This window comes from Indicator indicator, chromosome Z (genome assembly GCF_027791375.1).
Source record: "Indicator indicator isolate 239-I01 chromosome Z, UM_Iind_1.1, whole genome shotgun sequence".
Classification (NCBI taxonomy): domain Eukaryota; kingdom Metazoa; phylum Chordata; class Aves; order Piciformes; family Indicatoridae; genus Indicator; species Indicator indicator.
In genome coordinates, this window is record NC_072053.1 from 59688316 (window position 1) to 59715013 (window position 26698).

Sequence of the window (26698 nt, forward strand, 5' to 3'; positions counted from 1 at the left end):
TATGCATACCTAATGTGACAGCATTCCTCCAGAAAGCTGTAATTCTGAGTCACTTCACACTCCGTTTCTGATTAAATGGGACCAAACTGATACTGAATTTCAGCTCAAATGTCCCCCAGGGTTCAGTACTGGGGCTTGTCCTCTTTAATATCTTTATTATCTGGATAAGGGGATTGAGTGCACCCTCAGTAAGCTTGCAGATGACACCAAGCTGGGTGGCTGTGTCGATCTGCTCGAGGGTAGGGAAGCTTTAGAACAGGATCTGGACAGATTAGGTCGATTGACCAAGGCTAACTGTATGAAATTCAACAAGGCCAAGTGTCAGCTTCTCCACCTGGGTCACAATAACCCTGTGGCAAGCTACAGACTTGGGGATGTATGGTTGGAAATCTGCAGCTTGGAGAGGGACCTGGATGGAATCTGGATGCCTTTTATGTCAGTTATACCAGCAGTTAAATGGTGTGTATGCAGCACAATTCAGGTTTCAGACCACTTCATGCAGACAAACAGAAATCTGTTCACCATTTCAACAGCATCCTGGCCTGTATGAGGAATAGTGTGGCCAGCAGGAGTAGAGAAGTGATTGTGCCCCTGTACCAGCACTGGTGAGGCAGCATCTCAAATACTGTGTTCAATTTTGGGACCCTCACTACAAGGACATTGAGCTGCTGGGGCATCTCCAGAGAAGGACCACAAAGATGGTGAAGATTCCACAGAGGAAGACTTAGGAGAAGCATCTGAGGGAGATGGGGTTGTTCTGTCTAGAGAAAGGGAGGCTGAGGGGAGACCTTATCATTATCTAAAACCACCTGAAGGGAGGTTGGAGAAAGGTGGCAAGTGACAGGACTAGAGAAAATGGTTACAAGCTGCACCAGGGTGGGTTTAGGCTGGATATTAGGAAATACTTCTCCACTGAAAAGGTTATCAAACACTGTAATGATCTGCCCAGGGCAGTGGCAGAGTCTCCGTCCCTTGGGGTGTCCAAGCAGCGTATGGACCTGGCGCTTAAGAACATGTTGCAAGTGTCAACCCTTCAGTGCTGGTTTGAGGGTGGAGTGGATAGTCTTTGAGGCCTCTTCCAATCAGACGTATTCTGTGATTATATACCAAGAAGGACAAATTCAATAGAAATATAAAACAAAAGATTCCAGAGTGTGTGAAAATACCACCAGACCTTGTCTATGAGATAAAAAACACAAAAATCTTAGACTTTGGTTTTTTGTTTGCTTTAGTTTTTATCATACCTTTCTTAATCAATGATACCAGCAAGCTATTAGCCATATGCACAGATGATAAGAACGTGGCAGATGTTAAACTCACCATCATGGATGACAGCCTGCCACTGGTGCATGTGCTTCTGATATGAAGATCTGATACTGAAAGCATGGCACTGCCAGTCCCTGAAGGCAGGCATGCCAGCAGGACAAGAAGGATTTTCACATACTCTATACTGCATTGTGGGACCATGACACTCTCCTTCAAGTCCTGAACTAGAAAAGAGGGCAAAAAATATCATGCTATATTATTGCTAATGTTTTGTCAAACTTATAGCATCGTTTATTTACATTATACACAAATTCAATTTTAAAAGGTTTTTTTTTTCTACACAAAACCTTAAGAAATCTCACACAAAAAAACCCCAAAGGTGCAGAATAGAACACATTTGCCTTCTGTTTGTAGTGGTCACACTATGTATAAAGAGTCATGGATGCTAAACCACAATTTATACTTTAGCCCAAAAAAGCACTAGGACTACTAGGAGTGTTCAGTACAAAGAACCTCAGCTGCAGTTTTGATATAGTTGAGGTGATTTTTCTCTAGCTAGACAGAGCCAAAGTTTCAAAAAAACCACAAACCACCTGCAGATTTTCTACCTCCTGTTTTTACAAGTGTGGTGTCATGATGTTCAAACAATATGTTTTTCTATCTTTTTGGTCATTCCAGCTGTGCTTGCAGGTCCTAGTGAACAAATGCAGAAGAAGAGTGAACTGCAGAAAGTGGAGCTAATTATTTGGAATGTTGCATGGAGGAATGAACACATGAAAGCAAAACTAAGATGTCCCTAAATTTCAGAAAGAGCTTTTAGGCATACAGCTGGAAGGGCATTTAGATGTCAGGAAATATAAAAGCATTCTACATATCTAAGGCTTCTGTTAAACTACCGTGCTTTTGTGTAGCCTATCCAAGTTTTCCTCATATTTCTTTATGCAAACTTCTCTCTTTCAATCCCTCATCTTTCCTGTCATCATTTTTTTGCCCCAAACCTTTTATATTGCCTTTCATCTTCCTTTATTTTCCACTTTTACTATTTTCCTAAGCCATCAACTGTATTCCGCTCTGCCCTACCCTGCTCTGCTGTGGGCTAGTCTAGGCTAGTGTTCTCTGTTCAGCTCTACTTTGTTCTTATTTCTCTGCTTATTTATTCTATTCCTCTTGATGTATAAAAGACACACAAAAGAGAGGTATGGTACTGAATAACTAAAAGGTAAACATCTTCAGCTGAACATTCAGATATGGTGAAAGATACTCAAGTAAGTGGTAAAAGTCCCTTCATCTTCAATGGCACAAAATTTTCATTTTTACAAATTACAGAAGCTAAATGTTTCTTCCATAAACTCTAAATATTTATGCAATTGGTAGAAAGATTTCTTTAAAAGCTGCACTTCCTTGGCTTTCCAAATGAGACAGAAGTCAACTTCCACCAGCAAAATCCTGAAAGACTACAATTACATGCTGATGCTCAATGAGTTAAACATTTACAAATTTTCTTTTGCCTTTCCAAGTGAAGCTTAAAATGAAACTTGTATTCTACTATTATCGAAGCTATTGACAGAAGCAGAAAAAGAGGAAGTAGTATTAACAATTCAAAATCTCCAACACCCTAAAACACCTCCAAACCCTAAAATGTTCTCCAAAGTGTTTTTTCAGTATTCATAAAAAAAAATTGCTCATGTATAGGACAACTATATCTTAATGGCTTCTGTACTAAGAAGATTTAAATTCTGTTTGGAAATTCTGATGAACAATGGAAACCTGAACTTCTTTTTACCCAGGACATTTGCGCTGCCGACTGCTGACTCCAGTGCTGCAGGTGCGGCTGCAAGTGCTCCATGCGCTCCACTCTCCCTCCATATGATCCACAAAAGAGGTCCGATTGATGCACTCTCCAGCCTTACACCACTAGGTGAAAATTCAGCTCTTAGGTAAATAAATCAAGGTATATGCACAAACAATTCACTGCAGCACTAGCATATGGGAAGCACACCATAAACATTTTCTTCAAGACATAGTTTCCATATGAGTCATATCTATTTTCTCCTGTTGTTCCTCCTAGGTTTTTTCCTATCCTAGGTTCCCCACCTCTGGAAACATTCAAAGTCAATCTAGATGGGGCTCTGAGCAACCAGATCTAGTTAAAGATGTTCCTGCTGGGTGTTCGGGCTACATGAACTTTAAAGGTCCTGTCCAACACAAAATATTCTATGATTCTATAAAATACAAACAGCAAAAGACCCTTCTGTGGCTCAGTGGCAGAGGAGCAGGTGCAACTCTTGTCCATAAGCTTGACCACAACCTGGAAGTCATCTCCAGATTATGCTGTCCCCTTCATTTGAGCCTGGACACTGCCTAAGAAAGTACTTTTGAGTCCAACCGAAACCCACTGCAAGGATCATCCTTCAGCTGAACTGTATGGGTCATCACAGCACCATTCTCTGGGCTGCTATCAGGACATGTTTGGTTTGCTATCACAGTTCTAATGTAACCAGAAGGAACAGAACTGCCATTAATTATCAGCGACAATGTCTATAGAAGGAGGTATTACAAGTAATAGAGACAATCAGGTTTTATTCACAACTTCTATCCAAAGAGAAAAAGGAAGCTGAATAAGCAAGTGTTGAGAAAGTCAAGAAGATTTCTGGCATTTATTTAAATAATAATAATCACCCTCACAATCTTGTATACTTTCTCATTTAGAAACTATAAAATCCTTATTGTTAAACACTGTCATCTATATCCATATCTGGTATAAATCATCACAACTCTGCAGAAACTATTACTTTATCAGCTTTATCACCCAACTCAATGTCTGTCCCATGTATTATGAAATTTCAGCAATTGCAAAGCAGTAAGGCAACAAGCAGATAAAGCCTGCCTAATGTCATTAACATCAGTAATTTAACTCTTTACATTCTGAATTATGGGTGAATTACTGTTATAAATGGATTAAATTCATGAAGTTAGATCAGATTAAGTAAGAATTGATTAAGTTCATGAAAAACTGGAGTAAGTAGGAATGGATTAAGTAAGAATGGATAAAGTTCATACTTTGAACAAAAGAAAAGATGTCATTAATGCAGTAAATAAATATATTTGTCTCTTTTAAAATACACTTTTAATACTTGCATTGTCCATGCTAAGTCCTCGTCTGGGGATTCTAAACTTCACTTGGTGTTTCAAACTGCTACTCATGGATCAACTGATCTCAATTTTCTCTCTTAAATTACAGCATTACAATGATGGCACAACTATGCCATCTTTGAAAAGACTTCACATAGAAGGGCAAGTCAGACACTAGTAAGCAAAATACGTACTAATTTTGGGTACCCAGTTCATGATAACAGTGGTTTCATAATGAAAAATTCTGGGTAGTCTTACTAATGAGATGCTGCTTTCTGATTCCATACCATGGTAACACAAGTCTCCACATAAAAGAATGCAACATTGAACAAAAGGTATCTCTGACTTTCCAGGTATTGTTATAAAACAGAGTATCAAGTACACACGTTTTTCAGAATCAAAAGATGACATCAAATGTCATTTTTTTAGAGACACAAAAATGCATGAAGTCTGTTTTTCCTTTGCTGTGTAAAATGATATTGTCTGAACACTGCATCTTACTTGATTGTTTTGTTTACTTTTTAGACAGGATGATGACAGTCCAGTGAAACATAACATGATTCAAAGAGCAAACCACTCCTCTGGGAGACTGTGCTGTCAGCACAACATCACAAAAATCTCAAGTATATGCATGCTTCTGCTCTGTTATTTATTTGAGGCTATTTATCTTAATTATATACAGAGATGACAGATTACTCAGAGGAAATCTCCTGAAGGAAATTTCAGCTTGACTTCAGGTGACAATTTATTTTGTCTTTGAAGGTATACTTTTAATGACATTTATCACTCTTTTACGTGTACCGACACTGTAAATATTTCTTTACAAAGCTTATTCTGAAATGTTTCATCAGAAATCTGTGTCACCTGCTTTGATGACACTACTTCTAAATCTTAAATCGTAGTTGAGAACAGCCTATCCTTTAAAGCTTATTTTTCTGCCTACAGTAAGCAGTGCAACAATGGCATTCCATTCATAAATAGGATACATAACCAAAACAAATTTTAAATAAAGATGTTTTAAAACATCTATGGCTTTAGGTAACTTTTTTTTAAAAAATCAGTGTTTTTAGAGAAATGTACTTTCGAATCTAAATATATTGTATTATATACAACACGCAATACATTCAACTATATAAGCAGGATTTTTACAATAATTGTGGCAAGTAGGAACTTCAAACAAGTGCAAAGACCAGTTCAGCTTGTTTCCTTCACTGTGAGGTGTTCGATATAATTTGTATTGCTTTTCCCCAAAAAACATACCTTTCCAGTGTCACAGTCTGTTCCATCCATTGGTGGATCCAGTTTAGTCTTGCATTCATTCTCACTTTCCACCTTACACCACAACCCAGTGCAAATGACATGCTGAAAACCAAACTCAAAGGTAAGCACAAAATCTGTCTTAGCCAAAATTACTTTCTGCATGCAATTCCCTACTACTGACAAAGTTGCTAGCTTGATGGTACCAAACTATTTTTAAATACAGGTTATACATGCACAAAATCCCAAATGGGAAGAATTTTATAGGATTTTCGTTGATCATGAACACCTGGGAAAAGCCAAGCTGCTGTGCTGATAACAGAGCAAGAATAACCCTCTAACCCTTGGGGTCATGGCCTTTGTATATGGCAGATCTGACAAAGCACATAGGAACAACTTTGCCCCACGATGTGAAGCAGGCACTATGCAGATGCAGTTCCCCAGAAACTGGAAGAAGTGAGCTTTCTGGGAATTATTTTTTAGAATTAATCAATATTTTCAATTCTATTTAGTATTCATTTATTTTATGTGAAAGGGAGAAAACCACTACTACCACTAGCAACAAAACCAAAATGAGTCCATATTTATATCCGGTGACTACTGAGTCTTTGTGAAGCCACATAGAACTATGTTCACTGGAATTATATAAAATGTGTTTCTAAGAAAATTTGAGGCTTTTTCCAGACTTCCAAATCCCCCTTGTTCACGCCATCCCAATGGTTGCTGCTTATTTATGCTCTTCCAATGATTCATAATTTCTTTAGAATTTACTCATTCCTCTAGAAATATTTCAAAAAAAGCAATTGAATCTGATATCCATAAAGAAGACACAAAGTAAACTGACAAAACCAGGATCAAATATTTTTTTTCTGGGAAGAAGAAGAGAGAAGAGAGGGGTGCTAGTCAGTAGTGAATTTTAGAGTCATAAAGAAAAACTGTTTGTTCTGTCCCTCTTAAGCATCATAAAGAGACAGTTTTCCCTTCAGAAGAAAGTACAGCCTTGAAGTATGCTGGCTCATATTTGTCCACATTTTCTTGGCACTTTCCCTATCTTCCTCTAAAACATCTTCCTTCTCCTATGGTCATGACTTCATTCTCCTTTCTGTCTTACTACCCCCTTAGAAGTAAACTTGGTGGAAGTGAACAGAGGGCATGTGGGGTTCAGTTCTGGCTGGAATGCTGGTACATATGCAGACCAATTCCCCCCAAAACAGATCAGGAGAGGGGGAGAAATTGCAAGGGAGGATGATTTTTTTTTTTTTTCCCAAACTAGGGTTGCCAGAGGACATGTGTTTTCTAACTCAAATCGTGTTTACATTGGCATACCCATATCTGTGCATTTTACACTACGCATGAAAAGTGCGTGATAAATCTTATACTACCTTGAAAAAGTCTTATGGCACAGGAAACGTAATTCAATGAAAGATTGTGTCTGAACCAAGGACCAGGATAGCTCCAGCAGGAGTTTCTCATGTAAAAATGTTTGGAACATCAGCTTTCATTAAAAAGTCTAGGAATGTAGATACCTGACCAAGAGACAGGACAGCAGCAATCGGACTCACTCCTGATTCATACTGTAACATCATTTTGCTGAAGCTGAACTAACACGACAACTTATGCATATCCCAAAATGTTGCTAGAGAAGACTTACCCTGTTCCCAGATAACTTTGACAGGTACTTTTCAAATATCAAACAGTTTTGATATTTGATAATTTCAAACATAAATTTTCTGCGTTTGTCCTTTGCGGAAAGAATTTTTTTTTAAAACATGCACTTTAAGGGGTAATTTTAGAGCTGAGAACTAAAATTAGCAAGAAGACTTCTGGGCCAGTTTTTGAGGACAATGTAGAAGAGACAGAGCATCAGATGTTCACAACGAAGTGCTTCTGCATGAACTATGAAATGACAGACTATACAGTTGGAACAACCTCACAAAAATGTATGTTAATTTAATATTCCTAATTAATGTGATTTTTTTCATATCCTTAAATCTTCATTTTTCACTGAGTACATTTCAGCTTAAAAAAAAAAAAAAGGTCAAAATTTTCATTATATCACTACATTTTAAAGTATGTTACTTCAAACACTTTGATCTTGTGCTCACTTTCACTTGCAAATGACTGTGTAATGGCTGACAACAGACAAACAGTTCCTCACAAACCCAGAAACAATTCTTCTATTCTTAAGAAGGCATAAAGTCACATTTACAAGCATTTAGGTACCTGAACACATAGATGCATTTAAGGTGTGTAACATAAATCAAGTAAATAAAATCAAGATGCTTGACTTCCTATTGTGCTTTGCATACATCTGCTTGTTTCTGCACATGTATACCATCTCCTCGTGAACCACAGGCCTAACTTGCCCAGCTAGCTATATATTCATGCTTTAAGTGAACTGTATTCTAGAAATACTCACTTAACCAATTTTTAAAATGAGCTTTCAATATTACTGTCGCATTTTACCCTAGGCTTTGAGATTCCCCAAACCAAATGAAATGGAAATAGGGAATTACTAAAATGAGGAGAAGGATAAATTTTTTCCTCTAGGCTTTCAGTCAAGTCACAAATGAGATTTTTAGTTAATCTTCAGATTGTACTTCTGCCACAGAGGTAAGACAAATGGTGATTACAGTTACCATTTAACACTTGACTAACAGCAGTGTGGACTCCAGTATTAATATTACTGTCATTGCGAAATCAGAGCACAAACTGCTTAACCAGAAAGTTACTCCTCTGGGGTGAAAGGATAAAATCAGTTAAGTTAAATTCATAGGTTTTCGAACTACGTATCACTTGCAAGTACAATTCAACAGGCATTATAGTATTCTAGACTAGCCAATGGAAATAAGGTATTGATTATAAACTTATATCATTAGATCAAACTATTCACAATATGTAAAACATTTCATTGTGTGTATACTGGAAAACAAGATATTTCCACACACAAATAATTATTTTTCTGAAAGAGTGTGTTAACTCTGATTTTTTTAACAAGAAAAGCATGTAAAGTACAATGTGAAAGTAACAATGTATTACAGAAATAGCAGACATCGTTCCAGCTTTTGGGAAGTTTTTTTCAATTAAAAGAGAGAGGCAGGATGTGTGCATTAGAAGAATGCTTTTGCAACCATGTAAGCATCTGAAAAGATGGTCCAGTTTAGAGGGAAGACCAGAAACAAAAAGAGCATTTCAGGACTATGTTTTTGTAAAGTCAAGGTTATTTAAAGTGTGGTGGCAGAGATGAGGACAGATATTTCTTTTCCATGACTTGTTGTCTTTGTGATCTGTCCCTGAAATGCTTTAAAAATTGCCATGAAATATAACCAGGCTTCTACTTCCTTGCAATGGCCACAGCTGTGTTATGACAAGAACTGTTTTAGTGGAACTGACTAGATAGCATTCACATCCTGGACTTTAATCTTAAAAAACAACATTTAACAGTTCAACAATTATATTAAATTGTCAAGTTCCACAATCACATTTGATCATCAAGAACTACTTCTGTGCCATGCTCTCACTATCTGCTATATGAAATAACATTAGTGCCTAATTGATTTGTGTGGCATAAAAGCAAACTTGGCTCCCTTACAAGATTAACATGGTGACAATGTATAAATCTTTTACTCTGAGATCCACTCACACTTTTCTCAGGCTCTATAATTTTGCTTAGGCTATAAAAAAAAAGTCTTTGAAACGAAGATGAAAAGGAAAAAATAAAGTCTGGACACATTTCATGAAAGGAGTGGGAAGGTCACACTTCAGAAGATAGAGTAGTAGGTCCTCAGTGGTCCCTTCATTGCTTTGCTTTGGCCACTAAATTATAAAGAGGAATTCCTGATAGCTTGGGAAAATTACTGGCATCTGCAGTGTTTCTCAGGGGTTGCCATGTAACATGACCCTAAATTATTCTAAAGTAATAATAGCTGTAGAAAACTAGATCTCAGCAGAAATGCATTATTGATTGGATCACTGATATTTGTACCTGATTTATAGAACATTAAGAAAGTTATTTTTCATCATTACTCAATTGTTTTCTTAGATGAATAGCTATTATATACGAAATATACTTGTTTAATGTAGAAGACTGCATGGAATTCTGGCCATCAAATTACCTTCCAGTCACAAAAAAACCCATAAAACTGAAATGGTTCACTATTTGTCTTCTACACAGTTATATCTAAGTGCATGAACTGTTTTCGTAAGTGGAAGGTATCCAAGAAATCCTGAGCATAATAGTAGTTTAACCAATGAATACTGTTAAATAAGGAAATACTGTATCCAATGTAGAAAAATCTTCTGAATCTTGACTTTTCTAATGGCAGTCACAATAATCCACACAATCAACACTGTGAACACTGAACCACCTTCATAAAATGCGGAATGCAATTATTTGGTAGCTTAAGCTCAACGTATTTGTTATTTCCATCTAAACATTCTCGTATTTCAGAGGAAGATGATAAAATTAGCTACTGTCTAACAGCATTTCACAGTTATAAAACGCTGGTGTTGCACAGTCCATGTACGAGAACTGATGAAGGTTTATACAGCTTTGTTCTAGCCCAACTTACATTCTACCTTTATTTTTCTTTCTCTTCATGCACGAGAGAAACATATGAAAGGTTAGGATTCTTTGGGCTGTGCTCTATCCATTACTGTGATTTTCCTCTTCATCTAATAAATCTTATTTCATTGCACTAGGACACTGCAACCTTCCCTAATAGAAGAGCTAAATTTAAGACCTGCAGCAGGGAACAAAACAGGGAGATCTGAATATAGTGCCTGTTTGCTTTAGCTAGATCTTCAGGTCTGTGGCCTGAGGACCAGATTTACTGAAATTTTTTCAACTGGAGGAAATGTGAGAGTATAAATTTTGCTTTCTGAGAAAGAACACAGAGGAAAAAACAATAAGGTGACCTTACGGAGGCTGGCAGTGGAGCTTTGGAGCACTCATCTCCTGCCTCAGTGCCCCCATCAGATTTTTCTCAATTTGGCCATTAGTGTCTGCTAATAATTTTGATGTAATTTCTAATAATTCCAAAGCTCTTAAAAACACATTACAGTAACTTTCTGCTTCAAAATTTGCTTGTACGATTTGCATTTCAGATTTAGCAGTTTTGCAGAGGATTTTGATGAACCTGCAGAAGGTTCTTCTTTTTGCTTCTGAGAAATTGTTATCAAGCTATCTTTTTCTTACCTAAGGCTACAAGGTTATTAGATAATAGACTGAAAATTAAATTGGAGTTTGTTAGAAAAAATGAGCCGTTGAAAAGTCCACTTTTTTTTTTAGCTCTTTGGTTTTTCAATAGATTCCATCTTCAAAGTAAAACCACCTATCTTCAGATTTAAGTTACAATGATATCTTAACAATAGGAATTTTCCTCAACTAACCATTTTAAAATCAAGTAATGATCCAATAAGTGGAAGGGAAAAAGGAAAATAAGTGATTTAGCTGAAATGTGTCCTCTTATATACAAAAGGCCAGAAGAGGAGAAAGTTATTGACAATGATTAGGAATGGACAATTAGGTACCAACACATAGAGCCTAAGCACTTTCTATGTAAACAGCTGAAAACTGCCAAGGTATCATTAATTAATTTAACTTCCTAATAGTTCTAAAATAATAATCAAACCAAAGAATAACCTTGGAATGAGGACACTGATGGATGAATAATCACTGCTTCTGTTAATGAAACATAACAGGCATGGGGCCAGGTGGCTATCTTCATATAAATGCCTGAATTAGAACGAAACATAAGGGTATAAAAAGAGGGGAATTGTTCAGAGAAATTAAATATAAAGGCTACTGTGCAGCAGCAAGTCTCCAGGTTTGACTCTCTTCAGTTGCTTTTGAACTTTTGTTAACCTGGTAAAGAAGGGCTAGAAGAAATAATGGGCTAACACTGTAAGATTTGCATGTTCAAAATAGGTTTCTAGAAAATTTGAAGCCAAAATCATACTTTTAATTGAAAACAAAGTACCAAACCCCAAGAAACAGACTGCAGATCATGATAAAAAGCACTTGGAAGTAATTAAGAGTATTTGTAGAATTGTTACATTGAGTTCTACTGCTCCTCTGTCAAAGGGAAAATGTTTTCAGTAAGGCAGTTAAAATAATAACCAATAACCTAACTCCTTTCTTTTTTCAGCTATGCCACCCTCACCACGTGGCAATCATACATGTATTGCAATGTTTCCACAGAGAATCATTAGGATGAAGATTACTCTCACTGAAAATTGCTAAAATAGACTATGATGTCCAAGCTAGAAAGATAATGAGAACCAAAGAACTAAAGGAGTATGGAATGATGTTTTTGTATTAAATAATCCTGACCTTTCCAGCTATATGTTCACTCTGAGTGATGAAATTTTATTTCAGAGTTCCTCCTAACCTCTGTTCTATTAATCCATGCTCCACACTCTTGATACATTTGTAGTAGTGTTATCTACCACCTTGTCTTGTTTACCTTCTCAAGGGCTTCCAACACATTCAGGTCTAGTCCTGTTGAAATTAAAGAATGATTCTTCTCTCTGCTAAAACCATTCTATTGTTTTGTTTTGTTGTTGTTTTTTTTTTTCCAATCAGCATTAGCCAATAAAATTATGAAGAGTGTTTCAGTTTTGTTACTCTGTATTTTCAATGTTAATACATAGTGACTGTTTCATACCATGGCATGAACCATGAACAGAAAACTCAAGTAGTGGAATTCCTATTGCATAGCTCTGCCTGGGCTGACAGGGGACTGCTGAGAGGCAGGGAATATTCAGGAACACAGCTTAGCTAACACCATTCTTCCCCCTTGAAGCATGCACAGACACAATATACTCTACTGAATGTCAGATATGGAGGTTCAAGACCAATAACACAATGAAATCGAAGCTACGGTCCCTGCAGAATGAATTGCAAATATTCCATTTGCTGCAATGAAGTGACTTGAGACTACATTTTTTGTTTCTAAAGTACAAAGAATGTTATCAGTGGAATGGTAAAATACAACATGGTTCAGGATGTTCGGAGATCCAAAGCAAACCTTACAAGACAAACAAATGAAAATGTTAACATAAGCTTTGGAAAGTGAGATGTAAATGTCTTGTTTCAAAGGTGCTATTCTCTCTTTCAAACACATGCACAAAAAAATCTCTTACAGAAAAACGAGTTATTAGGTGTATTTTCCGTAGTACACACCCATCCTTACTTGCATTTCTTGGCAAAAGGAAGCAGTTGGTCCAAAAAGAATCTGACACTGTTCATCTGCAGTGTATGTCATTCCTGGGAGCTTGGAGGGAATAATCACAGAATTGAGGCTCTGAGGATTCGTCTGTAGCAGACAGTTACTGGCCTTTGACCTGGCAATATGTAGAGATTTCATATGCTGAGCAAGCCTAATGAGTTTGATTGTCATGCTGACTTAAACACGCATTTGGCAGTAGAAAAATGTGGATTCTTAATTTTTTTTTTATTCATCAGCACTGGGCTGTCATTCAGAGAAATAACCCCATAGAAATTCATATCCCTTACTTGATATACATTAGTGATATGTTTTGATGTTGCACATTTGCAGAAAGACAATGTAATTTAGTAGCTAGAATAAGAAAAACAGGAAAGTGCTGGACAACATTTCACTGCAAAATTTACTTAATTGCTTAAAGTTTGCATACAGATTAAAAAAATTCTAAAAGAGTAGACAACTTATAATGCACAGGCAGTTGTGTAGCTTAGTTTTCACATCTAGCAGGATTTTAAATTAATCATTTATATATATTTGTATATAAATTTTTAAATACATATGTTTCTGAGCTAGTGGTTTTCTCAAAAATTGAAGAAAAAGTATTTGAAAATACTTAAACTTGTTAAAGCACCAAGTCATAGTTGGCTTTCCATCTAGATTTAGTACAAATGTCTCAGACTGACATATTTAACTTATACTAACTGTTCCACTTTCATAAAAGAGACCTTTTGAGGGTTGCTTAACTGTTACAAGAAAGTTCTCAGTATGTATGAAAAATTCAAATAATTACTAACAAATGTTAATTTTTAGTCAATCTGTCAAATTTTATGTAATTCATAATGACTTAATTACTTTGATGAATTGTGCAAACACAAACCTCCAATAGAAGTGGCACATCCTCCCCGGTTACTATTTCAGCATATTTACTGGAAATATTTATAAAAGACATATAGTTAGAGTTCTTTTTCTTGAATGATATACCTGAGAAATCTTTCCAGATCTTCCCTGCTGCACCGAGACCATGAAACATCTCCAAGATTCTGTCCTTTAATCCACTCCCCAGACATGATATGGAGACCATCTGCACAGGATGGGTGGTCATTGTCGTGGTTTATCCCCATGCTAAAGTTATTAAAAATAAACCAAAGCACAACAAAATAACAACAAAATAGAATGCTTGTAAGTTAAAACTCTTACAAAAGGCTACAAAAACATGTATATCTATCTCACATGCAAAAATATATTTTAATATATTTCTATGACATCTTTCACATGGAAACTTGAGTTTAGAACTATACTGAAAGATTCTATACTAAAAAGTGAAAGTGAAGCAAAATTCTTTGATGATACATTTTACATTCTAATCAGCTATTCAATATATATTTTGGACAACTTGTTGAATGTTTAGAACTGTACCACTACTGCAGATATAATGAACTGTACTTCCTTCACTAATGGGAAGCAACAATAGTGGAAATTTCCTTTTTGAGATCAGTGAATTTTTCAGTATATTGGCAGTGATTCTATCTTAATTCCATATGGAAATAGTTTCTTGAAACTTTATAGAATAGTAAAGCTTAATGTGTAATTACTGTGTCTAAAGAAAAAATCACCTAATCGCTTCACTGTTGAAGCAATTGAATGGGTTTTGATTTCAAAGACAGCATCCATATGCGTCCCAGTGAGTTCTGATATAGGGCACTCCAGTGTCAAATTCTAGTAAAAATCTGCTTGAAGCTGCCTCTTTAACTGGAGAATCACTGTCACTCTCATTCACAACCAGTAAACACAAAGGAAGAAAACAGACTTAATAAAGTCCTCAAAATTAGCTAAGTGGATATACACTTGACCAGCATTAAGAGAAATAAATTAAATATTTTCAGCTGCTTAAGATTTGTAAAAGAATACAGGACTGTTCTCCAGAGCACTAGATTCGAAATGTCACTGTAATTTTTCAGCCCTAGTCTGCCCTGCAAAAAGTAAAACCTTAGAGTGAATGAAGTTTTATATTTTGTATTGATTCCTTCAGTCAAAGAGCAGTCAAATCACTTACATACTGTGAAGATGGGACAAGTTAGCCACGTCTCAGTAGTTCAAGACATCACAGTGCTAAAGGTCGAAAAAGGCCTGCCACTGTAGCTTAAACAGTTGACTGTTTTCACTCGACTGAAAACACCAGCTGACTTCTCAGTTTGTATCCAAAACTCCCTCATAGCTCCATCAATTTTTTATAATTTTGAAAGCTGCATTACCTTCTGTTTACAAATGAAATGAACTTAAATGCTGTGTAGGGCTTTACCTTGCCTATGAGAGTGCTCTCTCTCTTAAAGTGATGTGTACGCCCCATAATCTGGAGTACCTGAATATCAGCAACATTAAGTACTAACACAAAACAAAACAAAACAACCAACTAATTCCTATCATCTTTCAATACTTCAGCTGCTACACTTTTGTAACACTTCTGTTCTGCATTGGCATTCAAATATTGTTCATAGTATATGCACTAATCCAATAGGATTCATTTGGCAATGTGCTTCCACCTCCAAATTAAGTGTCTGGAACAAAACATCCAGCAAGGAGTAGTGAAGACTAGTATAGAACCCTTTGACTGTAAGAATTAATAGCTACTTCAAAGGGGAAGTACAGGTCATTCTGTTAACCTCAACTAATTAAATTGCAAGACAATACATGAGGAGTATACTAAAGTAGGAACAGAACCTGCTCTTAAGCAGTCTCAGAAATCTATTCCACTAAAACGTACTGATCCCTTCTATAGCATGGTAATGAAGGCACACTTTTATCTGACCTAGTATGAATTGTAGGACCATGTGAAAGTAAATATGCTGATTTTTGATTCCTTTCTCCACATCACATTGTGTGTAGTCAAAAAAGAAGCTGAACAGTCATTGCCAACTTCCTATCCAGCAAGAGAGCAACGTTAGCATGTGCAGATCTGCTTCACTATCAATCAAGGATATAACAACAACAAACAAGGATATAACAACAACCACTCATGCTGGTGGACATGGTAATTTTTAGCCCTTCTTGAGCCTTCCTTGCTGTGGTGTCTACAAGAAAGAGACAACTACATTCTTTCTTTAAAACAAAAGCATCGCAGAAACTGCATCTGTTTAAGGTACTGTTCTATGTTCTTCCAGTAGAATTTATTATGCTAGTTTTGGGCACAGTGCCCTCTCTGTCCATAAACTCCTCTCTCCTGCAGTTGTGACCATTCAGCCTCAAGGAAGAGGAAAGCAACACTGAGTGCATGTGGGAGGAGGACAAGGGAATTTGGACTAATAGGGTAACTTTGTAACAGTCTGAAAAAAAAGCCCATAATTAACAAAGAAGACGCTGCTGTATTTTAACAACCTCTATATGGAAACAAATCAAATTCTGTGTGAAGAACACAAGTGCTATTTTTTTCACTGCGATAAAAAAATGCTTGCCCTTTCTGGTTACAAACTATGTATGGCAGATACACAAAATTAGGGAGCATCTAATAGAATGCATTCTCTAACAAAAATATTAGCAGTATTTCAATTCATACTGTGCAACTAAACTACATTTAAATAATCTCATTTTAAAAGTATTTTGACGAAGAGCCTTGGTCAAATAAACTCCACTAACATTATACATGGTTGTCAAGTCGACTGAAAAAATGTTTCTGTCTTAATAAAACCTCTAAATCTTGTTTAAAAAACACTGCCAGATTTTTTTGTTATTGTTTGGTGATATTGCACAGAAAGTTGGAACAATATCTGCTAAATTTTGAAGATCATTCTTGTTGATGTTTAATGCGCAGTAGGAATAGTACAAAGAAAAATACTTAATTTCCATGCTTAGAAGTTAGAATTAACAACTTAAAACTCAGGCCATTGAAAGCAGGAAACCAATATTAGTTCCATTTTTCAGTTAACAAAATCATCTGTCATGGTTTACTACCACTGCAATTTACTGAATTCAAGATAGGCAACAGCATCTCTCCTGCTATCAGGGGAACAGATTATAAACTTGCAGGCACAAAATGCATTCCAGTGTTAACCCACATAGTGAAAAAGTACCAAGTATCATTAAATAAGGCTATACACGCATATTCTGGGCAGAATTATGTCTATATTGTAAAGTGCTATTTCTTACTATAGGAATCCAAAAGTCTCCCTCATGTGATGCTACATTCACAGCATCACAGATTTCCTCAGTGACCCCACACTCTTCCAGGTGGAAAGTCTTCCAATATTTGTTCATTATTTTGATTGCACTTTGCCAATGGCATATGATGACCTAGTTATTACCATACCATTCCACTTAAATGCATAGTAATGTTGCTGAACAGAAATGATGTTATTAAACTAGAAAGAGACATTGTAGACACAAAGACCAAGTAGTACCAAAAACTTAATGCAGGGGCAATTAGTTGTGTGAAATAGATACAGAGAATTACTTTAGGTCTATCTGAATTGCACTTTTTCAACCACAATAAAAAAAGAAAATCTTAATGCACTCCTACCTTTATAGAGAAACATATGTAAACAAATGGACTAGAAGCAGACTTCTATGAGCTGTTCAATGCAATTCATGAAAAAAGAAGTATTATATGTTTGTCTGGGTGTTTTACAAAAATCTCCATTAGTGAAAGAGAAATTCCTGCACGATTTTTAAAAAATGCTTTAAAATCTATGACAGTTTCACAGATCATTGCATACAGGTGTTAAGACATGTGGTTCTACTGGCAAATGAATTATTTAGTCTGAAGTGAACTGAAAGCCAAGTAACATGGTTACAGAAAAGCTATGATGGTGAAAAGCAGAAGATGATGTCTGTTTGAAAACCATAGTCTTCAAAGTAAGAAACTACTGGACAAAGAACCGTCAATCTTCTTGTAAATAATCTGATGATAAAAAGAAAAAAAATTAAAAAAATAAAAAACAATGTTTATGCAGTGCATATTTTTCTTTTGAGAATCACTGTCTCATTGTCAGAGGTGCTGGCAACTTCAATTACATTTGCAATCTTAAAATATTTGCGCAAAGAATACAACACGTGTATTAAGATATGAACAATAACATGTACTGCATGCTGCTGGCCAGCTGAGTTGGTAACTTCTTCTACCAACAATTCAACCACCATGCTTCAAGAAGCTGAATCTAGACATACTGCTGTGTCATGGTCCTTTGATTTAAGTACACAAATTATTTAAAGCATTGATGTGACAGATGTATTTAGCATCATGACATGATGATATATAATATCCTTTGCTGATTTTTTTTTATAGAGTGTAAAATGCAGTAGAAGTGTTCACTTGGGAAAGACGATACTCATGCCATAATCCTGCAAACTGCAGTATTTCAAGATAAACAACTACATCTCTGGTTTATGCCTTTAATCTTATGCCAGGGAAAAACACTGACATACAGCATTTCTTCAATTTGAAGAAAAGATGTAATCAAGAAAAAGACTTTGAGCTACTCAGTGAATAGACCATAAAAAAAAATTGTCTCCTTTTTGACAAAAAACAGTGGCACTGTTCTGATCTTTTGCCAACTTGTTCAGAGCTCATTTGAATGTATCAGACTATCAACTAAGCCTATGCATCCTGTAGGCCGTCCATTTTATAATTGCTATTCTAAGGAAAATCAACTACAAATCCATCCTGGTATATTATAGTCTATAAAAAATGGAAGTCTTGATATCCTGCTAGAGAAGAGTTGACAATTCTTCAAAATTTCAAGTACAAATTTTAAACTTACTAATAATACTGATGCAGCACTACTCTGCTTTCTCAGTGCTTCATTTCTTCATGAGCTGTTTCTTTCTCCAGGTGTCTAGCTACCAGCAAAAGAACAGTGAGGCTTGATTTGTGTTAAACACTGTTGTGATGGGTTGGCATCATGAACTTTCTTAAGCTTCTATCTCTTCTTAAAATTAGACTAAGCAAAACTATTTTTTTTCATAATCACCAAGTTGTATTTGTTTCTCTCATCTCTAATTGCAAGTGTATTTTTTTGACAAGTTGTAGTCCACTGGGAAGTTTAATATGATGTACCCACTTGCCTAGTAAGATCCTAGGTTGATTTAAATCACCATTACTTCATGGCTATGGAACACAGATACATACTTTGATGTGCATGCAGGAAGACCAGAGTGAAAATTGAGTGACAATCTAAGGTGATCTCAAGTGTGATTGCTTTTTTTTGAATAATGCTTTTTTTGATGTAACTTTCTATTTACTATCACTATATGTGTATGAAATGTCATTTCGTATGGGTGAAGATGTATACAGATCTTTTGAACTTCATTAAAAAGTCTTTAAAGATCAGTCAATGCACTGTGGGCACTTATTGCAATAGTTTTGAACAGTCATCTTATGGATTCTTAATCTAACCAGGGCAGGGGGAAAAAAGCAGTATTGTGATGAAACTACTGGGGTGATTATTATACAATCATAGAATTGTTTCAGCTGAAAAAGACCTCCGAGATCATCAAGTCCAACTGTTGCCACCATGGACATTAAACCATGTCCCAAAGAGCCATGTTCACATGTTTCTTGAACCAGGGACAGTGACTCCACCACCTCCCTGGGCAACTTATTCCAGTGCCTGACCACTCTTTCCATGAGGAAATGTTTTCCTAATATCCAATCGAAACCTCCCCTAGCACCATCTCAGGCCATTTCATCTTGTCCTGTCACCTGATACTAGGAAGAAGAGACCAAGCCCCACCACACTACAACCTCCTTTCAGGTAGCTGCAGAGAGTAATGAAGTGTTCCCTCAGCCTCTTCTGCAGAATAAACAATTCCAGTTCCCTCAGATATTCCTGCTTAACACCTGCTCTCCAGGCCCTTCACTACCTTTGTTGCCCTTGTCTGGACAATCTAGCAACTCAATGTCCTTCTTGTAGTTAGGGGACTAAAACTGAACACAGTATTGGAGGTGCGGCCCCACCAGTGATGAGTACAGGGCATGATGACTTCCCAGCTTCTGCTGGTCACACTGTTCCTGATACAGGTCAGGATGCTGTTTGCCTTCTGGGCCATCTGAGTACATCGTTGGCCCATGTTCAGCTGGATGTCACTCAGCACACCCCAACTCTTTCTCTACTGCGCAGTTTTCCAACACTCTGCCCCAACCCTGTAGCACTGCATGGGGTTGTTGTGACCCAAGTGCAAGATCCAGCACTTGGCCTTCTTAAACATGTATTTTGTGTCAGCTCACTGATCCAGCCTGTCCAAGACTCTCTGTACAGCCCTCCCTGCTCTTAAGCAGATCAACATTCTTACTGTCATTTGCAAATTACTGAGGATGCAGTCAATCCCCTCATCCATATCATTGATAAAAATATTAAAGAAAGCTGGCCCCGCTATTGAGCCCTGAAGAACAACATTTGTGACTGGATTTAACTCTATTCACCACTACTCTTTGGGCCCAGCCAGTGTTTTACCCTGCTAAGGGTCCACTCACCCAAGCCATGAGCAGCCAGTTTCTCCAGGACGCTGTGGGAGACAGTGTCAAATGCTTTACTAAAGTGCAGACAAGAAAACATTCATAGCCTTTCTATCACCAACTAAGTGGGTCACCTTGTCATAGAGGGAGATTAGGTTCATCAAGCAGGACCTGCCCTTCATGAACCTGGGCCTGATCACTTGGTTGCACTGCATATGCTGTGTAATCTCTCACATGATGATCTGCTCCATAACCTTCCTCAGCACTGAGATCAGACTGACAGGTCTGTAGTTCCCCAGATTCTCCTTGTAGGTAAGTGTCACATGTACTAATTTCCAGTCAACTGGGACTTCCTCAGTTAGTGATTGCAAAGTGGTTTGGTGAGCACTTCCACCAGTTCTGTCAGTACCCTGATCTGTATGCCACCTGATTCCATAGCCGTGTGTATGTCTAAGTGGTGTAGCATGTTATCTCCTCTGGGACTACAAGGGCTTTATTCTGCTTCACACCCCCATATTTCAGCTCAGGAGGCTGGGTATACAGTGAACAAAGACTACTACTAAAGACTTAAGCAAAGAAGGTATTGAGCATCTCAGACTTTTGCTCATCCTTGACCACTACATTTCTCCGTTTATCCAACAAAGGACAGAGATTCTTCTTGGCCCTCCTTTGGTTGCTAATATATTTGTAGATGTATTTCCTGTTCATTTCAAAAGGTGAAGCCAGATTAATTTCCAGTTGGACTTTGGCCGTTCTAATTTTCTCTTTGCATAGCCTCAAAATACCTTTTTTTATCCTCCTGAGTGGCCTGCCCCTTCTTCCAACGACCATAAATTCTCCTTTTCTTCCTAAGCTGCAATCAAGTGTTTGTTTTCAGCCAGGCTGGCCTTATTCCTCACCAACTTGGGTTTTTGGCACATGAAGATGACTTGTTCCTTCAGCTTTTATACTTCTTTCCTGAAGAATGTCCAGCTTTCCGAGACTCCTGACCATTCACTGAAACAGGCCAAAGTATGACCTGCTGGCTCTTTCTGATCATACTTTCACATATCCATCCAGGTATCAAGTCAGGCTTCATTCTTTCTCCCACAGAGGAATGATAAACGATCAAAATAAACGCTAAATGAAGCATCAAGATGGCTCCATTTTCAGTTACTTTAATGAGATTCCCTACTTCATATTAGTAAGCTATTCATATAGAGATTGGCAGACAGTTGCTTTTATTAATCTTATTAATTTTCTTGTGCTCTCTTACCATCTTTTCAATTGTGATAACAAAAAACGCATGGAGAAACTGATGCTCCATTACTATTTCCTAATCTCCCATTCAAAACTCTCTTCATGTTCCACTGGATTTCATGAAACTGTCAAATATTGTAACCAAAAATGTATTCTGTTTGCTTATGAGCTATTAAGTAGTGGATGTCTATTAAATTGATTCTGAGATATTCCACTAGTATCTCTTTCAACTATTTAAAATTACTTTTAAAGTACAGTTACATATAATGTGTTTTGAGATACTGCAGTTTACATCTATCCTTAACTCATAGACTGCAATCTTGTAAGTAAAATGAAGATGTGTTACTTGATAAGCAAAATCAAAGAATCATAGAAAGCACTGGGTTGGAAGAACCTTTAAAGGTCATGTAGTCGAACCTCCCTGCAGAAAGCAAGGACATCCCCAACAAGATCAGGCTGCTCAGAACTCCATGAAGCCTGATCTTGAATGTCTCCAGGGATGGGGCCTCCACCACCTCCCTGGGCCAAGAACCATCTGTGCCAGCATTCCACCATCCTCATAGTGAAGAGCTTCTTCCTAATACTTGTCTAATAATTGTCTCCTTCTGTCTGTTCTCCATGTGGAGTCAAAGATTTTTAATTAATTGTTCCTTTTTATTCTGTAATATGACTTCATTACACACTTACCTAATTACTCATTATATTTGTTTGAATAAATAGGATGTGATTATTAAAACTAAATCCATTAATGTGTTACAGTTTTTAATTTCTGATTACACAGACAGGTTCCTAATATCTCAAGATGGAGCTCAAAAATAAGTTGTTGACTTAGAACATTAATTCTCAATGTCATTAAAAGATCATCTGCTTTCAGATATACATAGCTTGAACAAAGACACTTCATATTGCAATGTAAAGTTTAGTTGCTCATTCTACTTGAGAATATTTGTTTTTTAATTAGAAAGACTAAGATAATCAAAACACAGCTTAATAATTAAAACTTCCATGTACCAGAAGTATTTAATATAACTAACTGTAATTCTTCAACTGTGTTCCTCTGCAGGTAAACTTAGTAAACTTTACCCCATATTCCCTAAAGTCCTTTAAACCTGTAATTAAAGAAATTATGCCATGACATTAGAGGTCTGCAAATTTTTTCTGAGTTTGCAAATGACCATGAGATTTTATCAGAGACAAATAAATTAAAAAAAAATATATATATATCTCAATATGGAGCTTGGTATGTAAAAGAAGCCCTCCAAAAGCAAATTGTTATCTTTTTCAAAGGTATTGTTACACTCATCAAAACACCACCAGTTGTGAATGCCTTTGTTTATATTCTCTGGCTGATCAGCAAAAATCAACAGTCTGTATTCCTTATATTTAGAGTCTATATGAATGATATTTGTCCTAAGATACCTAACCTCAAAGTTCAGATGAAATATTCCTCTCTTGTCACTCTGAAGCTGCTATTGTAAAAATGATACCTGGAAGAGACACCTGGAAGACATGTTGTAGGTAAAAATGCCAGATTAATACACACCTTCCTTTAATTTTATCTGAAAATAAGAACTCTCCTGCTTATTTTTCTTGAACAAGTACAACTCTATTTTAATTTAACAAGCCAAGAACCAAATACAACTTTCACTAACAAATCTGATTATTGCAACATGAGAATTTTTCTCTTTTGCTTCATTCCTCACAGAATGAGTAAAAAAAATTAAATCCAACTGTGAAGGATAGCTACCCTCACCTTCATTTTGTCATCCTTTCCTATTAAGGGGAGAAAAAACCACAATATTAATGTTGTGATGACCAGTGACCATTATATACTTTAATGGGATCAATCCTGAAAAAGCCAAATTAAGTAAGGGATTTCCAACTCATGATCTCATTAAAATACTTGTTGGCAGCAACAGTCAGAATTGGATCTGATACACCATACCACAGTCACAAGAGAAAAAGAATTTGTAACACCTGATTTTTATACAGATCATATCAGTCCTTCCATCAAACTGAGTTATTGTGTAGCTATCAAGATTCCTGTGTTACTGTAAATATTTTTTTAATTTGCATACCAGATACCAATACATGCCACTACTGTTATTAACAAAACCATTTCTTCCCAAAATTTTCATAAAAATCAAAAGAAAAATATAAAAGGAAAAAGATAAAAGGAAAAAGAAAAAAGGAAAAAATTGAAGTACACAAATAATTCATAGTAGTATCACATGCAAATACCTTACTGGGTTTGATATCCACATACTTACTTGTGTCCCATTTCATGGGCGATGGTAAAAGCGAGATTCAGACCATTGTCCTCTGCAATTATACATTTTCGTTTATCACTGCACATTCCACTCAGATATGCTATACCTAGGAAATACAAATGCTACATTTGATTATTTTTAATTACTTAATTACTAACTGCATGTATTATGGCTCTACTGACCCTAAGCAGGCCTGACACTCTATTGTGATCAGATCCATCCAAACATTGCCCTTACATTATCACTGTTAAGTACTAATACAATGTCCAGTGACTTTAAAAATGTGTAAAGAAGTCACAATCCACAGAAGCAGAAGAATTCACAGGAAACTGTAGCCTCACAAACACACTTATTGTAGGAGATAGAATGCCTCTACTATATAATACCTAAGTTTTCAAAAAACAGCAGTCTGAATGGTAGGCTTTTGAGTTAAAAGTCCTGCTGCAAAAAGATAAAATGTCTTTAACTGTAAAACACTGAGAAATACAGAGCTTAATTTGGACTGCGATATTTTTTTTAGACCACAAATACATTTAGTGGGGGCCCACTGCTGTCACTGGTTTGAAATTTCAGAGTAAGCAATCAAAACATTGTTTCAAGTGTTTGGCCTTCTTCCCAGGAACATCCTTTCAATGTAATAGTGCTCTCTGAATTAACACGTTTGTGGGATGTTTGTATGTAAAGGTCAAGTCTCAAATGTTTGAGAGTGTCTGAAATTTAGTCATAACTAGCATTCTAAGTTAGCAAGATAAAAATCGTTCTTCTTACAACCCAAGTAATTGTCAGTCTGTGAGCATAACACATCATCTAGAACATGAAATTCAAGTACTAACCACACCACTAGTCTGACAGTATTGCTCTCAGTAGAGCCTGACTGAAAGTTTTTGAACACAGAACTTGTGTCACAAAAAAAAAAAAAAACATTCTTGGGGACTGAACAAACAATTATAAATTAGATTTAAATACGGCTGAATATATCAACTTTTACTATTTCTTTCCAAAGAAGGGAGAAAAAAATGGAGCAGAGGCAAATGTAATTTAGGACACAACAAAAGGCAAAACATGTTCAAAGCAAAAAACTTGAACTCAAATGACAAGTGCTAAATATAAGTATCCTTTGTATTAACTGTATTGAAAATAAGAGAAAAGTGCTCTGAAATGTAATGCTTTATTTCAAATGTTATGCTCCAGTGGCTGAAATAAAAATATTTCTAAAAATGTTTTGTGCCTTTTAGTTCCACTACTACATGCATTTTCTTTCAAGATTTGATAGTGAAACTGAAAAAGACAGAGGTACTTTTACGATTGTAGCTTTAAGTAGTAGAGTTGTAACAATACCAGTAGAAGCAGACACCAGTGCTCTGACTATAGTATCAATGAATTTATGAAGTACTAAACAAAACAGAGAAATTACTCATGTAATAGACAAAACACAATGCTGCAATGTGAATTGTTGTGGACATTCTTATTACTTTAAGGCAAAATGTTCAGAAATGCCTTCCCAGCTGTAGTGGTTCTGGCGGGGATCGAGATAATTTTCTCCACACTACCTGGTAAGAGTCTATGGTTAAGATTTGTGCTGGGAATGGTGTTGATAACACAGGGGTGTGTCAGTCACTGCTGAGAGTGCTTACATAGAGTCAAGGCTTTTCTACTTCCCACACTGATCCACCAGGGAGTAAGCTGGAAGTACACATGAAGTTGGGAGGGGACACAGCTGGGACAGCTGACCCCCAACTGACCAAAGGGATATTCCATACCATATGGCATCATGCTCAGTAATAAAACTAGGGGGTTTGTGGTAAGCAACTATTTTCATTTGCATCACTTGTCTTTCTTGGGTTTTCTTTCTCCATTATTTAACTTTTCATTACAATTATTTTTTAATTTTTATTACAGTTACTTTTATTAGCATTATTATTGTCTCTTCATTAGGAAGTTGTTCTTATCTCAACCCATGAGTTTTCTCACGTTTTTGCTCTTCCCATTCTCTCCCCACATTCCACTGGTGGTGACTAAGTGAGCAGCTGTGTGATGCTTACTTGCTAGCTGTGGTTAAACAAGAACATCTACTGATAATGAATACCTAACTTGAATAAAAAGTTTACTTGCTGGAATCTACAGAAAGAGAATCCCCAAGTCTCCCTCTGCCCAAGGATGCTGAATACTAACTGAAAACTGCCTGATGGTCTCTAGCTATTTCTTTGTGGGCTTTTTTATAGGGCCTCTAAAATGGCCTCTTTTGGCCTCCAAAATGGTAGGTTCAACCACATTAGCAACAGCTTTCCCTACAATATGAGTACTGTAAATTGCTGTCTACCATCCTGCCTGCTCCCTAGTTTAATCCCAAAGAACTTTTCACATTGCCAAGTTTCATACCTGTAGACATTTTCAACAATACTCAATATATATCACCAATAATGGTTTTATATTTGGCATTCCTTGAAGGGAATTAATTATGTCTGACCTTTTCAAGTGTAACATACAAAACGTAAGACCTGCATTTCATTTAGATGAAGTCAGATTGCTGACTTTAGACATGTCCAAAAGCATGAAGTGCAATTAATCTTTATGATGTTTCCCCTGTTAAAGTGAGCCTCATATGTGAAAGCCACATCCAGCATCAGCTACTGGATGCAAATTAGCTAACTACTAGCTGTGGACTAGTTTTATGTCTTGTCCTTGGTTATTAATTTCACATGTAGAGAAAAAGAAATTGACTTCAGTGAGCAGTTGGTCTTAGTTGTATCTGCAGAAAGAATTTAGTCCTAAATATACATATGTTCACTGCTGCTTCCTGTGGCTTATTAACACAGCTGGAACTGCTCCAAGGTTGTATCCACAAGAGAAAAAAAACACAA

At 36.5% G+C, this 26698-nt stretch overlaps 1 protein-coding gene across 1 annotated transcript in view; it reads right to left on the minus strand.

Annotated features, from left to right (window-relative positions):
* The window catches only part of ADAMTS19 (ADAM metallopeptidase with thrombospondin type 1 motif 19), a 129033-nt gene that overhangs the window by 35628 nt on the left and 66707 nt on the right, over positions 1–26698 (minus strand). Inside the window, exons 8-13 of the mRNA XM_054397780.1 lie at positions 23838–23943; positions 13866–14006; positions 12852–13002; positions 5659–5760; positions 3050–3180; positions 1321–1490 (exon numbers count right to left, since the gene is read on the minus strand). Of these exons, the coding sequence (XP_054253755.1) occupies positions 1321–1490; positions 3050–3180; positions 5659–5760; positions 12852–13002; positions 13866–14006; positions 23838–23943 (801 nt within the window). The remainder of the gene's footprint in view (positions 1–1320; positions 1491–3049; positions 3181–5658; positions 5761–12851; positions 13003–13865; positions 14007–23837; positions 23944–26698) is intronic.